Raw genomic sequence first — 19,663 nt, 5'->3', positions numbered from 1 at the left:
TATATACCACCACAATGGATTTGAAATAAAGCAATCAAGATTTGATCGAAGTGTAGACTTTCAGATTTATTTTAAGAGGTTCCACAAAAATATGGCATTTACCATTTAAGAATTACAGCCACTTTCAACAAAGTACCTCCATTTTCAGGGGTTCAAAGGTATTTGGACAATTGACTGACAAGAAGTTAATTGACCAGGGGCGGTCCATTCCCTCAATACTTAAAGACAAATGAAGCAGATAAAAGGTTAGAGTTGATATCAGGTATTGAGTTGGCATTTGGCAGCTGTTCGACAGGAGCTACCAATATGAAGTCCAAGAAGATCTCAATGCAAGTGAAGGAGGCCATCATTAGGCTGAAAAAACAACATAAATCTATACGAGAGATTTTCAACAAAGTACCTCCATTTTCACGGGCTCAAAGCTATTTGGACAAAGTGACATAATTGTAAATTTAACCATAATTTTAATACTTGGATGAAAATCCTTTGCAGTCAGTGACTGCCTGAAGTCTGGAGCCCATGTTCTCAAAACACTCAAATTCTGAGTCTCCTCCCTTGAGATGCTTTGCCAGGCCTTCGCTGCAGCCACCTTCAGTTGTTGCTTGTTTGTGGGTCTTTCTGCCTTCAGTCTTGTCTTCAGTAAGTGAAAAGCAGCTCTATTGGGTTGAGATCAGGCGACTGACTTGGTCATTGAAGAATATTCCACTCCTTTGCCTTCAAAAAGTCTTGAGTTGCATTCGCACTATGTTTAGGGTCATTATCCACCTGCACTGTAAAGCGGCGTCCTATCAGTTTTGTAGCATTCGCCTGAATGTGAGCAGAGAGCATAGCCCTATACACCTCAGAATTCATCTTGCTACATCTGTCAGCACTCACATCATCAATAAACACCAGTGAGCCCGTTCCATTGGTGGCCATACATGCCCATGCCATAACACTGCCTCCACCATGTTTGACACATGATGTGGTATGCTTTGGATCATGAGCTGTTCCTTTCTTTCACCATACTTTTCTCTTCCCATCATTCTGGTACAAGTTAATCTTGGTTTCATCAGTCCTGAGAATCTTATTCCAGAACATGGGAGGCTTTTTTAGATGTTTTCTGGCAAAGTCTAATCTGGTTTTCCTGTTCTTGAATGTTACCAGTGGTTTGCACCTTGTTGTAAACCCTCTGTATTTACATTCATGAATGTAGATTTTACTCTTGATTGTAGATTTTGACAATGATATGCCTACCTTCTCCAGAGTAATCTTGACTTCTGTTGATGTTGTGAAGGGGTTTTTCTTCACCAAGGAAAGGTTTCTGCGATCATCCACTTTAGTTGTCTTCCGTGGTCTTCCAGGCCTTTCGATGTTGTTGAGCTCACCAGTGCTTTCTTTCTTTTTAAGAATGTACCCAACTGTTGATTTGGCCACACCTAAGGTTTTTACTATCTCTCTTATAGATTTATGTTGTTTTTTCAGCCTAATGATGGCCTCTTTCACTTGCATTGAGATCTTCTTGGACTTCACATTGGTAGCTCCTGTCGAACAGCTGCCAAATGCCAACTCAATACCTGATATCAACTCTAACCTTTTATCTGCTTCATTTGTCTTTAAGTATTGAGGGAATGGACCGCCCCTGGTCAATTAACTTCTTGTCAGTCAATTGTCCAAATACCTTTGAACATCTTAAAATGGAGGTACTTTGTTGAAAATGGCTGTAATTCCTAAATGGTAAATGCCATATTTTTGTTGAACCTCTTAAAATAAAGCTGAAAGTCTACACTTGTATGTATGTATATCTTTATTTATTTAATTTTGCAAATTTATTAAAAAGAAAAAACTGAAATATCACTTTGACATAAGTATTCAGACCCTTTCCTATGACACTTGAAATTTAGCTCAGGTGCATCCCATTTCTCTGGATCATCTTTGAGATGTTTCTACAGTTTGATCGGAGTCCAGTTGTGGGAAATTTGAATGATTGGACATGATTTGATTTGGAAAGGCACACACCTGTCTATATAAGGTCTAACAGCTGGAAATGCATATCAGAGCAAAAACCAAGTCATGAGGTCAAAGGAACTGTGGTCTTGGGAACCTTCAATGCAGCAGAATTGTTTTTTGTAGCCTTCACCAGATCTATTCCTGGTCACAAACAACAATTCTGCTGCATTGAAGGTTCCCAAGACCACAGTAGCCTCCATATTTCTTAAATGGAAGAAGTTTGGACTCTTACTAGAGCTAGTCACCCGGCCAAACTGAGCAACTGGGGGAGAAGGGCCTCTGTAACAGAGGTGACCGAGAACCGCTGGTCATTCTGGTTGAGTTCCAGAGATCGTGTTCGGAGATGGGAGAAACTTGCAGAAGGTCAACCATCACTGCAACACTCCACCAATCAGGGCTTTATGGTAGAGTGGCCAGACAGAAGCCTCTCCAATTGGAATTTGCAAAAAAAAAAGCACCTAAAGGACTCTCCGACTGTGAGAAACAAGATTCTCTGGTCTGACGAAACAAAGATTGAACTGTTTGGCCTCAATTCCCAGCGTCATGTCTGGAGGAAACCAGGCACCGCTCATTACCTGCTCAATACCATCCCAACGGTGAAGCATGTTGGTGGTAGCATCATGCTGTGGGGGTTTGTTTCAGCAACAGGGACTGGGGTACTGGTCAGGGTAGAAGGAAAGCTGAATGCAGCAAAATACAGAGATATCCTTAATGAAAACCTGTTCCAGAGCACTCAGACCTTCAGACTGGGCTGAAGGTTCACTTTGCAACTAAGCACACAGCTAAGGCAATGCAAGAGTGGCTCAGGCACAACTCTGTGAATGTCCTTGTGTGGCCCAGCCAGAGCCAAGACTAGAACCCAAACAAACATCTCTGGAGAGACCTGAAAATAACTGTTCACTGACTGTCCCCATCCAACCTGAAAGAGCTTGAGAGGATCTGCAGAGAAGAACGGCAGAAAATCCTCAAATCCAGGTGTGCAAAGCATCGCATCATACCCAAAAATACTTGAAGCTGTGATCGCTGCAAAAGGTGCTTCAACTAAGTACTGTGTTAGGGGTCTGAGTACCTATGTCAATGTGATATTTCAGTTTTTTCTCTTCAATAAATTTGCAAAGTTATCACAAATCTGTTTTTTGCTGTGTCACTACGGGGTATGGAGTGTAGATTGATGTGAAAATAATACTTTAAAGCATTTTAGCATAAGGCTGCAACATAACAAAATGAAAAAAATGAAGGGGTCTGAATACTTTCTGAATGCACTGTACATATACACATGTGACAAGATAAGATGAACTACAGGAACTAAATTTGTGAGTGGGGAAATGAAGAAACACTGGACCATACAATTAGCCAGAGGACTCATTTGAGCCAATCATCTGAATTTGTCATTCTATGATGTTTGTCATTCTCTCTCTCACTCTTCAGCTCATCCACAACATGACCTCGGACTACTTTGCCAATAACATCCGCAGTAAGATCTCAGATGACAGCATGCAGCCAGAGAGTTACTATGATCCAGAATACTTTAACCCTGAGAGTTACGGAACGGCTCATCTGTCCATCATCGCTGAGGATGGGAGCGCCGTGGCTGTGACCAGCAGCATCAACCAATAGTAAGACTGAACATGCTGTACTGCTCTCAGCCAATCAGAACACACCGTACTACCCTCAGCCAATCAGAACACACTGCACTGCTCTGAGCTAATCAGAACACACTGTACTTCTCTGAGCTAATCAGAACACACTGTACTTCTCTGAGCCAATCAGAACACACTGTACTGCTCTCAGCCAATTAGAACACACCGTACTGCTCTCAGCCATTCAGAACACACCGTACTGACCTCAGCCAACCAGAACACACCGCACTGCTCTCAGCCAATCAGAACACACTGTACTGCTCTCAGCCATTCAGAACACACCGTACTGACCTCAGCCAACCAGAACACACTGTACGGCTCTCAGCCAATCAGAACACACCGCACTGCTCTCAGCCAATCAGAACACATCGTACTGAGTGTATAAAGTCCTGATGGTGTTTCTGTGCAGTTTTGGTTCTAAAGTGATGTCACGTTCCACTGGAATCATCTTTAACAATATGATGGACGACTTCAGTTCTCCGCACATCACAAATGCATACAACGTTCCTCCTTCTCCTAATAACTTCATTCAACCAGGTAACAGATTTTTATCTAATTATTCTTAACTTTTTCTGATACAATATTGTGATAATATTGTAATATTTTATTAATAAAAGTTTTGTAAATGATTGCGATATGAAACAGTAACACTGTAACATGTCCACTGTTTGTGCAGGTAAAAGGCCGCTCTCGTCCATGTGCCCGACCATCATCTGCGACAAAAACAACAAAGTTAAAATGGTTGTGGGAGCTTCAGGTGGGACGAAGATCACCACGGCAACGGCTCTGGTAACACACGTGGCTTAAACCGTAACGCGCACAGCTTTAACCCTAACACACTTTAATCCTAATATTCATGGCTTTAACCCTAACACACATGACTTTAACGGTAACACACACGGCTTTAACAGTAATACACAGCTTTAACCCTAACACACACGGCTTTAACCCTAACACACACGGCTTTAACGGTAACACACACGGCTTTAACAGTAATACACAGCTTTAACCCTAACACACACGGCTTTAACAGTAACACACACACCTTTAACCCTAACACACACGGCTTTAACAGTAATACACACGGCTTTAACGGTAACACACACAGCTTTAACCCTAACACACACGGCTTTAACAGTAACACACACGGCTTTAACAGTAACACACACGGCTTTAACCCTAACACACACGGCTTTAACCCTAACACACACGGCTTTAACAGTAATACACACGGCTTTAACAGTAACACACACGGCTTTAACGGTAACTCACACGGCTTTAACGGTAACACACACGGCTTTAACGGTAACACACACGGCTTTAACCCTAACTCACACGGCTTTAACCCTAACACACACGGCTTTAACGGTAACACACACGGCTTTAACGGTAACACACACGGCTTTAACGGTAACACACATGGCTTTAACCCTAACACACACGGATTTAACCCTGACACACACGGCTTTAACAGTAACACACACGGCATTAACAGTAATACACACGGCATTAACAGTAACACACACGGCTTTAACAGTAACACACACGGCTTTAACCCTAACCCTAATACACACGGCTTTAACCCTAACCCTAATACACACGGCTTTAACCCTAACCCTAATACACACGGCTTTAACAGTAATACACACGGCTTTAACCATAACACACACGGCTTTAACAGTAACACACACGGCTTTAACAGTAACACACACGGCTTTAACAGTAACACACACGGCTTTAACAGTAACACACACGGCTTTAACAGTAATACACACGGCTTTAACAGTAATACACACGGCTTTAACCCTAAGACACACGGCTTTAACAGTAATACACACGGCTTTAACAGTAACACACACGGCTTTAACCCTAACACACACGGCTTTAACCCTAACACACACGGCTTTAACAGTAATACACACGGCTTTAACAGTAACACACACGGCTTTAACCCTAACACACACGGCTTTAACCCTAACACACACGGCTTTAACAGTAATACACACGGCTTTAACAGTAATACACACGGCTTTAACCCTAACACACACGGCTTTAACAGTAATACACACGGCTTTAACAGTAACACACACGGCTTTAACCCTAACTCACACGGCTTTAACCCTAACACACACGGCTTTAACGGTAATACACACGGCTTTAACGGTAATACACACGGCTTTAACAGTAACACACACGGCTTTAACCCTAACTCACACGGCTTTAACGGTAATACACACGGCTTTAACAGTAACACACACGGCTTTAACCCTAACTCACACGGCTTTAACCCTAACACACACGGCTTTAACGGTAATACACACGGCTTTAACAGTAACACACACGGCTTTAACCCTAACTCACACGGCTTTAACCCTAACACACACGGCTTTAACAGTAATACACACGGCTTTAACAGTAACACACACGGCTTTAACCCTAACACACACGGCTTTAACCATAACACACACGGCTTTAACCCTAACACACACGGCTTTAACAGTAATACACACGGCTTTAACAGTAACACACACGGCTTTAACCCTAACTCACACGGCTTTAACCCTAACACACACGGCTTTAACAGTAACACACACGGCTTTAACAGTAACACACACGGCTTTAACCCTAACTCACACGGCTTTAACCCTAACTCACACGGCTTTAACAGTAATACACACGGCTTTAACAGTAACTCACACGGCTTTAACCCTAACACACACGGCTTTAACCATAACACACATGGCTTTAACCCTAACACACATGGCTTTAACCCTAACACACATGGCTTTAATCCCTCCCTCTCTCCCTCCATCCAGCCATCTATTCAACAGTCTGTATATACCCCCCTATGGTAACTGATGGAATATAATCATCTACCCACTGACTGATTCATCCTTCTTGATCTTTGCATCCACTTGCTGAAAAACCTCATAAATTCCTCCATCAGTCTGAAAAACACAGTAATAAGTGTTGTTGTAAAGGTTTATGAACACAAGCCACATAGAGCGTGTCAGTGAATCGTTTCCTCTCGGTCACAGGTGATCCTGAACTCTCTGTTCTTTAACTACGATGTGAAGAGAGCTGTAGAGGAACCCAGATTCCACAACCAGCTCAAGCCCAACGACACTGAGGTGGAAGAGAACTTCGATCAGGTGCGACTCGAATACATGCATCAGGATGCAGCAGGATGCAACTCAATTTGATTCATATAAAAATGTATCCTGATGTTCATCCATAACAACACAGTGATAAATACAACACTACGATTCACCTGATTCATGTGAAAGAGTTGTTTAAATAAGAGTACAATTCGTTTATGAATCAACTGCTGAATCTTTCATCTCTTCCACGGGAATAGGATTCATATCCGAGTCACTGAGCATCATTATATCAAACACATGACTCTTTTCTTCTCTTGTGCACTAACAATAATAATAATTTACTCTATATTTAATTTACAGAGTGTGAAAAAGGGACTAGAACAGAAGAAGCACAACACACCGTTGCAGAATACCACTTCGTTGGTTCAGGCCGTGGTGAGGCAGGATGATCTGATCTGTGCTGTATCAGACCAGAGGAAAGGAGGATATGCTGTCGGCTACTGAAACAAACTATAACAATAATCAACTTTTATCTGTACAGCTTTGTTAAAACAAAGAAATTTACGCAAATCTGAATGAATCACACAGATCATTACAAAGCTTTCAATACACAGATAATCTGCCTACATATACTGTTTGTATTTAACTACAACTTGTAGATGAACTTACTGTCAAGAAGCACTTGTAATGTTGTATGCTTTTCATTTTAGCCTACTTAATTTCTTATATTGTATGTTGGAAATAAGTGGATATGAAGAATCAGTCACATGGGAACAAGCTGTTATATGAAAATCATCATCTTTGGGGTGGTAACAGTAACTTTGCTTCATAATGCTTTGCTTCTTATACCACAGCAATTTGCCAATGATTACACATCATTTTTTATCCATTTATAGTTATGTTTAATGTTGTGGAACGCCCATGAAACAAGTTATTTCATGTTCTCATTTATGTTATAGCAGCTATAAACAGTCGTTCCCTCACCAGCCTTGCTTTCTCTACATAGCTCATCGTGTTACTGAGAAACCGCAAAAAGCTCCTCTGTCCTGAAGATGTCGGAAAACTTAACGTTACAGCTTTACCTCTGACTGTTACAAAGCGCTGACACTGTAGACTCCTTCCATACATGTTACATATCTGTTTGTGTTGCAAGTCCACTGTACAAGTCCCTGTGAATGGTGAATGAGCTGTTACTATAGAAATGATTACGTATTAGAACAAGCGCATTATATAATATAAACCTGTGATTTACAGCTGCACTACTGTCAGAGCTGATGTTATAGAAAATTAATCAACAACTTCTGGCCAATCACAGTCCAGAATTCAGCAGCACAGTGGTGTAAATATATTTAATCAGTCTTTTAAAAGGCATTTATAAAGTTAAGATTGACCTCTCATTTCAGTTTCTTTGCTCTCAGTGGATTTTTCATGACTAAATGCTGTACATTAAAAAACAATTATACCCCTAATAATTTGCCTAAAAAGAGAGATTTGTTAGTTAAATAATATTATATTACAACACAAAGCTGTCTTTAACAGCCACCATGGACAATTCTATGCCAGACCACCAGAGGGAGCCCTCCTCCAAATTTTGAATCACTTCTTCTGTTGTCATACTCATTTCCTTTTTGTTCAGTATTAAAAGCACATGAACCCTCTTCTTATTGTGAAGCTTTTCGGTTTGCATTGTCTTTCAGATGAGTTCTGAGCCGTTTGTTCTGGAAGGTTTATGTGTGTATGACCCTGCTTTGTCATGTCTTGTCCTTGCCGTTGCCTGACCCTTTTAGATTTGATGCTATATCTGATTTCTGGATTATTGATCCTGCCTAGCTTTTTGCACACAATTTTTGCATAGTATTTTCTCTGTCTGTGATTATTTGGATTTTGACCCAGAAGATTTTGACCCTGATGTTTGCCTTAATAAACCTCATTGCAAATGGATCCCTATAACCTGCTTGGGAGCCCTTCATTACACTTTCATTTATTAAAGTCACCATTCATTTTCTTTTCAGTGTTATCCACATTAAAAATTATTGCTTTTTTTAAAAAAAAAAAACCCACAATTTCATAATTTACATTAAAATTTACTCTATAATCAATTAATTAAAAGCCTTTGCAACATAATCAATTTTCTGCAATTTGAACAATCATAGTGTTAACTATGACATCACTCATTTTATTGCCTTTCTGTTAGGGGTATCCAATTCAATTGAATTAGCTTTATTGGCCTGACTCTTCCAGCAGTTACAATATTGCCAATGCATTGAAATGATATTTACTGAAATAGCAATAAAAGAAAAAGAAAAACATACACACACTGTGTTATCCACAATCTTCTCTGCAATGGGTCAGCCCAGTGTAGCTGCAGGTTTTCATTCAAATTAAGCAGGAGCCAGTCATGCCAAAGCCGGAAACCGTGTCAGATTACAATCTGCATCATGCAAACATGGCCGACCAGCACACCCGCATTACACACCTGATTACACACCTGAGCCCAAATACCACACAACCACAAATACCACTCACACACGTCAGACATGAAGTATTCCTCAAGAGTTTTGTGTTTTGATCTTGTTCTGGTTTGACCTGGTTCACCATGTCAAGCAGGTTCTGGCCCACCTACTCGAGAACCACCTTTATATCAAAGGAGAAAAATGTGAGTTCCATGTGCCTAAAATACTGTTCCATGGCTACATCATAAGCTCTGAAGGAGTTATCATGGACCAGTACAAAGTTTTGGCCATCAAAGAGTGGCCAACAACCCCCACAGTCAAAGAACTCCAGAGGTTCCTAGGATTTGCAAACTTTTACAGGTGATTCTTCAGGGTCTTCAGTTCCATTGCAGCACCTCTCACATCCCTATTGAAGAAGGGACGCAAAAGGCCGAAGTGGAATGAGGCCACAATGCAGACCTTCTCCCAGCTCAAAGAAGCTTTCAACCACAGTGCTCATTCCGAAGCATCCTTACCTTTCACAGCCTTTTACAGTTGAGATAGCTGTCTTGGAAACTGGGGTCAGAGCTGTGCTCTCTCAACGACTTGGAGAAAAACCCCAGCTACACCTTGTGGAAACTATCACCTGCTGAGGGAAATTACAACATTAGAAACAGGAAGCTGTTAGCTGTTAAGCTTGCCCTGGAAGTGTGGCATCACTGGCTGGAGAGGGCTGCACACCCATTCATCACATACAGGGACGTAATATAATCTAATCTAATCTAATATAATATAATATAATATAATAATCTTCAGAACCTATAAACTAGAACTGCTACATCACTGCTGCCCAGCCCTGTCACTTCATCTGTCAAAATTGAAATCTGTCACTCCTGGCCTGTTGTCTGAATATGTCCCCTCATCATCAACCCTCTAGGGACAACCGGATTAGATCATGAATAGGGCAAACTCCAGTATTTAATTGACTGGGAGGGGTCTGGTGCAGACGAAAGATACTGGGTTACCAGCACAAGATGTTCTAGACCCCCTTCTCTGCAGAGACTGTCATGCCCCTCACTCCCCATCTTTGAGGCAGACCACAGCTCCTGGAGTGAACTCTGATTTTTAGGCTGTCCAAGTGGGGCCATTCTCAGCAGCAGCGAGAGATTCTCAGGTGAGCCAGGCTCCAAGCAGAATTGGGACATCAGGACAGATCAGGCAGGTCTAGGGTGCAGAAGCAGTCAGGCTCACTGGTATCTCAGGAATAACATGAGTAGCAGAGAGAGAGAGAGAGAGACTTCTGTGAAAGAACATGAACCAGCAGATTGACTTACAGTGGCTAAGCTGGCCTTGCAATATATCAATGCGCATCAAGGGGGACCACCGGGGCCAAGCTCTTCATGGCCTTGCAGTGACAAGTTCATTAAGGACCAGGCAGTTATGGGAGGTACCTTGGGCAGGCCTAAAGAGAACTTTAAGGAAGACAACTCTGCCATGCTGGGGGTCATTGTAAATGGGCAGGCAGTGCAAGCATTGTTGGACACAGGTAGTTCAAAGCCTCTCACTAAACAATGTCATGTTCCAAACAGTTCGGTAGATTACAGTCAAACCACAACTGTTCCACAACTGTGTGTACATGGGGATCACCAATCATATCCTATTGCAGAGGTTATGGTATTGATCCAAAAACAGGTGTACCTGATGATTGTGGGTGTGGTGGAAAGTCTACCAGTGGACATGATTTTGGGGAGGGATTTGCCCGTGCTTCCTGATTTATTGCAGGTATCTGATGTTGCTACTGAATTGAAACCTCCTAGATGTCCCAAGTTACATAGCTGACCTGCAACTTACAGATAAAAACCCCTGTTTGCCAAACTGAAATAGTCAGGGGGAAACTACTTTTGGGAAAAATTGTGCTGTGAGAAAGGGGTACTGTATGAGGGCGGCAGACAAAAAAACGAACCAGTGCTGTTCGTAGGTCAGACAGAGCTTTGCTTCATCCTCTGCCCATGATCAGCACCCCCTTTCAACGAATTGCCACGGACATTGTTGGTCCTCTAGAGAGAAGCACTGCTGGCTACAGGTACATCCTTGTCATTTGTGACTATGCCACACATTATCCAGAGGTTTTCCCCTATGTTCAATAAGCACCCCCAAAATCATCAGCCTCTTGGTACAGTTGTTTTCCAAGGTAGGCTTCCCCATGAAATCATCACGGACCAGGGAACTAATTTGGTACTCATTCCAAAAAAAGATGGAACTCTTCGGGTATGTACGGACTTCTGCAAACTCAATCCTGTTTTGCAATCCAGTGCCTACCCCATGCCATGTATAGATGAACCCATTCAGTGGATTGGACAAACTGCCTACATTATCACATTAAACCTGTGTAAGGGGTATTGGCAAGTCCCATTAGAGGAAATGTCACATGTTCTGGGGTTATTTAAATTTATGACTATGGCCTTTGGCCTTCATGGGGCACCTGCAACGTTTCAGCGGCTTATGGACCAGGTACTTCAGGGCTTTTAGGACTGTTCTGCAGCATACTTGGATGACATGGTTGTGTACAGCAAGACCTGGGTCGACCGTCTACAGCATCTCTGCCAAGTGCTCCGCACGCTGCAAGAAGAAGGAATAATGTTAAACTCCCAGAAGTGTGAGTGGGCCCGAGAAGAGGTCCAGTATCTGGGGTACCTGCTGGGGAAAGGAGAAATCTGGCCATAGGTGGATAAGGTGGAAACTGTCAGAAACAGCCTGTGACCCTGTACCAAGAAGCAAGTGAAGTCATTCCTGGGGCTAGTAGGCTGGTACAGGTGATTTTACACCTCAGTTTGCCACTATCACTAAGCCACTCACCAATCTTACCACCAAGACAGCAAAAAATCCAGTGGAGTGGACAGATGCATGTGAGACAGCCTTTACCACCCTCAAGATTTGTTTGTGTTCCTTCTCAGTTTTGCGAAGTCCTGACTTCAACCAGCGTATAAAAAAACCTGGAATTTGAACACATACACTCTGTCTTGATTACAGACGTTGCTCTGTGCCATAAGCTGTCAAACGCTCAAAGTAATTAACTACAGAGAGAGAGTGAGAGAGAGAGAGACAGAGTGAGACAGAGAGACAGAGAGTGAGACAGACAGACAGACAGTGTGTGTGTGTGAGAGAGAGAGTGAGACAGAGAGATAGAGACTGTGTGTGTGAGACAGAGAGACACAGAGTGTGAGAGAGAGAGACAGAGAGACAGTGTGTGTGTGTGAGAGAGACAGAAAGAGAGACAGATGTCCTCCCTGTGGATGCATGCATGTGTGTGTGGTGTTCAGTAGGTGGGACTCTCAGCTCTGTGTGTGTTTGGTGTTTTATGTGTTAAAGCAGGAAAAAACAAAACCACAGTGTGTTCTGAGTTTCACTTTCTTTCAGTCATATGAATATTAAGGTGTTGTGATAATGTCATAAGCTGTCTCAAATCAGTTTTGTTTGTTTGTTATATTATTTGTATACATTTGTGTTTTTCATTTTGTTTTGTGGTTTGAAAATATTTTGGTTACTTTCCCTGGTCTAAGGTGCACATTAGAGTAGAGACAAGACACCAAAAGAGTTTTCTTAATTAACTTTATTTAGTATTTTGATGGATTCATTCTCTCACCTTTTGTTCTCTGGGCTCATGGCTGCAGCATGGTTCCGGGGGTGGGGTTTAAGAGATACGCGGCCTTCCTGTTCCCCATTTTATACTACCCTAAGAGGATTATGGGTAGTGTAGGCTTAGTCTACTTAATGTGTGTGAATGTGGTTTATGAAAATGTGTTAGTTAATATAAATGTTGTGTTTGTTTTTGAGTAGTATTGATGTTAAAATGATTTAAACATATGAATGGACATTTAACACTAAAATGCTTATGTATATAATTTTTGTTTCCCCTTTGTGTTTATATTGGTTTAAATCATTCGCTATAAAGGGATCCTCCTGCCTGATTGAGGTTTTTTTTTTTGTTTTGGCTGAAACACCTCAGTGAGGAGGGTCATAGCTGGTGGTTTATTGAGTGTTTATGCTATGATTTTGAGACAATAAATCTCCTGTCGTAATGCAAGCAGTGTCTCCTGCCTTTTCTACGGTCACATTCCCACATAATGGTGGCAGCGGTGGGATGTTCCAGAAAGGGCCCAGTGCTCTGCTGATCTTTAGGGGTGATGGCACCAAAACGAGCACGTGCTGAGATGCTGGCGCAGCCTGACCCAATCCCTGCAGGGTGCCAGTGGAGGTGCTGTGGTGCACACATCGTGGGAGAAATCATCTACAGATATTGAAGAGCTGAAGGAAATGCTCCAGAAGTTCCTGGTGGATCAACAAAACAGACAGGTGCGTCAAGAGCAAGAAACTGTACGGCCGGAAACAAGATGGAAGTCCTTGCAACATCAGTTTCACTTACTTCAAGGAGAAGTGGGTCAGCTGACCTCACGGGGAAATCTGCAGCCTAGGCAAGGCGATGGTGGACTTGCATCTTCTGATGTTTCTCATGGGGGTAGCCCGGACGTAACTTCTGGAGCATCTGATGTAGTCCGACGTCCGAGCACAGGTGGTCCACTGAAGGAGCCAAAAGTGCAGAAGCTCTGTGAAATGGACGACATAGAACATTATTTGACTACTTTTGAGAGAATTGCTGTGGCTTGTAAATGGCCTAATGAAGACTGGGCCATACGTCTGGTACCCCTTCTCACAGGGAAAGCTCGTGCTGCTTATGTGGCTATGGAGATTACAGAAGCCAATGATTATGGGCGAGTGAAAGAAGCCATATTGAAGAAATACGCCATTAATGCAGAGACCTATCGACAGAGGTTTCGTTTGATTGAAGTGCAAGGAGAAGAAACGCCTAAAGAATTGTATGTCTGGCTGAAGGATTTGTTCTTTAAGTGGGTGGAACCCACAGGAAAGACAGTGCAGGAAATTGCAGAGACTATCATTTTGGAACAGTTTTTAAGAATGTTGTGTCCTGAAATGCAGATCTGGATTAAAGAGCATGATCCATCTTCTGCTGAAGAAGCGGCTCGTCTGGCAGATGTCTTTGTGGCAGCTAGGCGGAGAACAGAGCCCTGGAGTTTCGCCCATTGGAAGACTAGGGAGAAGTCTTTCTCTCGTAAGTCAACTTCCCTGTCAGAAGGGGGTAAAAAAGATGGGTGAGGGACAACTGAGACAAACTGAAAACTCTAGTTTAGCTACAATTGGGACAATTAAGTGTTATAGGTGTGGCCAATTAGGCCATAAGAAACCAGAGTGTCCAAATTTGACTAAAAAAATGTCCAGTGTTTGCTATGTTCCACATGGGGTAAAACCTGAACCTAAAATTATGCCTGTGCCAAGAGATGTTACAATTCCTGTTAATGTGAATGGGCAGAATGTAGTTGGTTTGGTGGACACAGGTTCCACACAGACATTAATAGAAACTAATCTGGTATCTGAATGTCTTACAGAGAATGCCTGTCCTGTTGTAGTTAAATGCATCCATGGTGAAGAACAAGTTTATCCAACTGCTGAGGTACAATTGGGGGTTAATGGGCAGTCATATTTAATGAAAGTCGGACTAGCCCCAAAATTGCCATACCCTGTGATTATTGGCCATGATTGTCCTGTTGTGTTGAATATGCTGCTCCCTAGTAATGCCTGTAATGTAGTGCTAACACGTGCTAAATCTAAAATGGGTTATGAAGTGAATGAAGAAAACCCTTTGACTGGTCTTCCTTTTTATGATTGTGAATTGCCAACTCCTTCTGTGAAACCTGTTAAGTCTAAGGCAGAAAAGAGAGTAAGCAAGTTTCAGGGAACCGTAATATCAGTTTGTGATAAAGAGTGTTCTAATGATTTAAGTACTGAGTGGCAAATACGAGCTGACGTGTGAATTGCAAAGATCAGACTCTGAAATTTCTCAAATGTATGCTAAAGTTGCTAAGGAGGCAGAGCAGGGTATAGAGACGGTCTCTTTAAGAGGCCTTACCTTTTGTCTGCATAATAATCTGTTGTATCGTAAAACAAAAAGGGAACAGCAATTGGTTCTTCCTCCAAGTGTACGTCAGACAGTGTTAACCATGGGCCATTCAATACCTTGGGCAGGTCATTTGGGACGACGTAAAATGTATCACAGAATCAGTAAGCATTTTTTCTGGACAGGTATAACCAAAGATATAGCCCAATTTTGCCAGTCATGTGCAGAGTGTCAGTACACTGCTCCTCGAGGCCCTCCAAAAGCTCCTTAATGCCTGTGATAACAGTACCCTTTCAACGGTTGGGAATGGATATCGTAGGCCCATTAGAGAGGAGTAAGTCTGGTAACAAATATATACTTATTATTTGTGATTACGCTACACGTTTCCCTGAGGTTTTCCCATTGAAGAACATTAAAGCTAAATCTGTAGCGTTCTGTTTGGTTCAGTTCTTTGCTAGAGTGGGGTTTCCCAGAGAAATATTGACTGACAGGGGGTCCAATTTCACCTCCAAGTTGTTGCACCAGGTTTATCAGTTGCTGAGGATAAGGGGTTTGAAAACAACACCTTATCATCCAGAAACTGATGGACTGGTGGAAAGATTTAATCAGACACTTGTATAGATGCTCCGTAAATTTGTGAGTGAAACTGGGTCTGATTGGGACCAATGGTTACCATATTTGTCCTCTTTCTCCTCCTTCACTGCCGAGCTGCGGAAGGTTTTCAACCACCCCGTCCAAGGAAAGGAGGCCGCCAAACACCTGCTCTCCCTCCGCCAGGGATCTTGCAGTGTGGCAGAATATTCGGTTGAGTTTCGTATCTTGGCGGCCGAGTCTGGGTGGCATGAGGAGGCACTTCTGAGTGTGTTCTTGAAAGGACTCAACGACCAACTGAAGGACAAACTAGCCCTGAAGGACGAGGCGGACTCCTTGGACACGCTTGTCTCTCTCACGTCGTGTTGGACAATCGCATGTGGTAACAGTGCAGGGAGAGCCCCCAGGTTCCGGCCAACTCCCGTAAGTCCAGAGAAGAGCCCATGCAACTAGGTCGAGCCCTGCTCACCCCCGCCGAACGTGACCGAAGACTCAAGGCAGGCGTATGTATCTACTGTGGGAAGCAGGGTCACTTCCTGGCAGCCTGTCCTCTCTGGCTAAAAGGGGAGACTCCCCAGTCAAGAGGGGGCTACTGGTGAGTCAAACCTCCTGTTCATCTGCCCCTCTACTCCGTCTCCAAGTTCAGGCCACTTTGTGTCACAATGTCAGTAAGGACAGAGCCCTTTCGTTGCCACCTCATCGACCTTATGACTGTGCCATAGACGTGCTCCCTAGGGCCACCCTACCCTCAGGCCGGCTGTACAACCTATCCCGCCCCGAGAGGGAGGCCATGGAAAGATACATTAATGACTCCCTTGCCGCCAGAATCATCCAACCTCCCTCTTCCCCCCTAGGTGCCGGGTTTTTCTTTGTGGCTAAGAAAGATAAGACCCTTCGCCCCTGTATTGACTACCAGGGTCTCAACAACATTACAGCCAAGAACAAGTACCCTCTGCCCCTCCTCAGCTCGGCCTTTGAACCCCTCCATGGAGCCATCATCTTTAATAAGTTGGACCTGCAGAAAGCCTACCATCTGGTCAGGATCAGAGAGGGGGACGAATGGAAGACCGCATTCAACACCCCCCCGGGCCACTTTGAATACCTAGTCATGCCATTCGGTCTCAACGCCCCAGCAGTGTTCCAGGCTCTGGTTAATGATGTACTCTGGGACTTCTTGAACTGTTTCGTCTTCGTGTACCTTGATGACATTCTGGTTTTCTCCAAGATCCCCTCTGAGCATACCCGCCATATCTGTCTAGTACTTCAGAGACTTCTTGAGAACCGCCTCTTTGTCAAAGCAGAGAAATGTGAGTTCCATCTTCCCACAGTCACCTTGCTGGGGTACATTATTGAGAGCGGACGGATCAGAGCCGACCTGGAGATCCGGGCCATTGTCTAGTGGCCCAGGCCCACCACCCTGAAGCAGCTCCAGCATTTCCGTGGGTTCGCCAACTTTTACCGCGGCTTCATCAGGGACTACAGCCGGGTAGCGGCACCCCTGACCAGGCTCACCTCCACCTCCACTCCGTTTGTGTGGACCCCTGAGGCAGAGGCTGCCTTCAATACGCTCAAGAAACTGTTCACCTCGGCCCCTGTACTCATACAACCGGATACGTCTAAGCAATTCATCATGGAGGTGGACGCCTCCAATTCGGGTATGAGTACGGTGCTCTCTCAGCAGTCATCCCCAGACCAGAAACTCCACCCGTGAACCTTCTTCTCCCGTCGCCTCTCCTCCGTGGAAACAACTATGATGTTGGGAATGGTGAGTTGCTGGCCATTAAACTAGCCCTGGAGAAATGGAGACACTGGCTTGAGGGGGCTGAGAAGCCTTTTATTGTCTGCACTGACCATAAGAACCTGGCTTATATCCAGACTGCCAAGCGCATCAACTCCCAGCAGTTGCGCTGGGCCCTGTTCTTCGGGTGGTTCAACTTTTCCATTACCTATCGTCCAGGCCTCAAGAATGCTAAGCCAGATGCCCTCTCTCGCCAGTTTGCTCCAGAAGAAGACACCTCGGACCCCGACACCATCGTCCCTTCGACCTGCGTGGTGGGAGGGGTCACATGGGAAATTGAGTCTGTGGTCCGGAAAGCCCAACGCACCCGACCCGACCCAGGGAACGGACCTTCCGGTTGCCTGTTTGTTCCTGACCCTGTGCATTCTCATGTCCTCCAGTGGGCTGATTGCTCTTGGTTTGCCTGTCACTCTTAGTTTGTCAAGCGTCACTTCTGGTGGCCAACTATGGATACTGACACCAGGGCCTTTGTCACGGCCTGCACCATGTGTGCCCGAAATAAGGCCTCTCATCGGCCGCCGGCTGGCCTTCTGCAACTCCTGCCTGTTCCCAGCCACCCTTGGTCTCATATAGCCTTCGACTTTGTCACTGGTCTACCCCCCTCCCAAGGGAACATCGTCATCCTGACCATTATTGACCGCTTCTCCAAGGCTGTACACTTGTAGCCCTACCCCAGCTCCCAACCACCTGTGAAACCGCGGACCTCCTTGTCAACCACGTCTTCCGGTTACACGGTATTCCCCTGGACATTGTCTCCAACTGTTGACCACAGTTCACTTCCCAAGTCTGGAAGGCATTCTGTAATGCTCTCGGGGCCTCAGTGAGTTTGTCATCTGGTTTTCATCCCCAGATCAATGGCCATGCGAAGCGGGCTAATCAGGAGTTTGAAGCGGCGCTACGATATGTCATGGCTGATAACCCATCCACTTGGCGTGCCCAATTTCCCTGGGTTGAGAATGCCCACAACTCCCAGACCAGCACTGCCACTGGAAAGTCCCCCTTTGAGTGTTCCCTGGGTTATCAGCCTCCTCTGTTTCCCGCCCAGGAGAACGACATTGCTGTTCCCTCCTTGCAACCCCACCTCCGCCGTTGCCACAAGGTATGGAGAGAGACCCGTGCCACCCTGCTCCGTTCCACTGAGTGTAATCGTCACCTGGCTGATCGCCGTTGGGTTCCCGCACCCAATTACCAGCCAGGTCAAAACGTATGGCTCTCGGCTAAGGACATCCCACTGAAAACAGAGGCCAAGAAACTCTCACCCCGGTACCTAGGCCCCTTCACCATCGAGAGCATCATCAACCCCAACGTAGTCAAGCTCAAGCTCCCCAGATCCCTACGCATCCATCCCACTTTTCGTTTCTCCCAGCTCAAGCCCGTTCATGTAAGCCCCCCTCGTGTCTCACCAACCCAGCACTCGACTCTCTTACCGGCGACACGGGTTCAAGCCCCGGTCGCGACGACACTCAAGCCAGTTCACGCTCGGCCCAGCTCTCCCTTCCCCATGGCGCATCGGCAGTGCCTCTGACTTTCATGCTGTGGACCTGAGTTTGAATCCCGATCTTGACCACTCCCATTCTTCTCTTACTCTTACCTTCCCCGTTCCTCAATAAAAACCTTTTTCACTTCAGATCCTGGAGTTTGTGTCCTGCATTTGGGTCCTTCCCGTCTCTGTGTGCATGACACTGCAGATTACTAGACTCAACATAAGAGCATAAAAGTTGAGCAGCATGTAAAAAAAGATAAGGTGATACTGGGCATCCTTGCCAGATGTCACGTTGCACTTCAAATCTAGTTGATGACCATTCCTGACATTATTGCAAGCAGGTAGCCATTTATCTAATACAGGATTCAGAATTACATTAAAGTCCCCTCCAATCAATATATGCCAATTTGGAAATTTGAATAACCAAAGCTTAAGTTTGTTTTCTATTTTTGCAAATAATTGAATGTTTTCTAAACTAGTATTATACCCATACATATTAAAGATGATGAAAATAACTTTGTTGCAGTTTATAATTTGACAAATAAAATGCCCATCTGGATCTGTGTCTGTATGTAGAATGTCACCATTAAACCTATGTTTCATGTTAAAAATAGCTGCCAATCTTTCTGTACAGTGAGAAAATCACAAATCGTCACCC

At 44.2% G+C, this 19,663-nt stretch overlaps 1 protein-coding gene across 3 annotated transcripts in view; it reads left to right on the top strand.

Annotated features, from left to right (window-relative positions):
- ggt1a (gamma-glutamyltransferase 1a) overlaps window positions 1-8,661 on the top strand; it is a 48,300-nt gene extending 39,639 nt beyond the window's left edge. For 2 of the 3 annotated variants that reach the window (XM_053236137.1, XM_053236136.1), the window contains 5 exons: window positions 3,418-3,605; window positions 4,039-4,166; window positions 4,306-4,418; window positions 6,668-6,781; window positions 7,091-8,660. In XM_053236137.1, coding sequence (XP_053092112.1) covers window positions 3,418-3,605; window positions 4,039-4,166; window positions 4,306-4,418; window positions 6,668-6,781; window positions 7,091-7,234 — 687 coding nt within the window. In that variant the 3' untranslated portion in view covers window positions 7,235-8,660. Of the gene's footprint in view, window positions 1-3,417; window positions 3,606-4,038; window positions 4,167-4,305; window positions 4,419-6,667; window positions 6,782-7,090 lie in introns of all 3 variants that reach the window. The other variant, XM_053236138.1, reaches the window with a different exon arrangement.
- Window positions 8,662-19,663: the final 11,002 nt, after the last annotated feature.

This window comes from Pangasianodon hypophthalmus, chromosome 8, assembly GCF_027358585.1.
Source record: "Pangasianodon hypophthalmus isolate fPanHyp1 chromosome 8, fPanHyp1.pri, whole genome shotgun sequence".
In the NCBI taxonomy this organism is placed as follows: domain Eukaryota; kingdom Metazoa; phylum Chordata; class Actinopteri; order Siluriformes; family Pangasiidae; genus Pangasianodon; species Pangasianodon hypophthalmus.
Note: the sequence above shows the minus strand (reverse complement) of the source record. Positions and strands in the feature narration are given on the sequence as shown.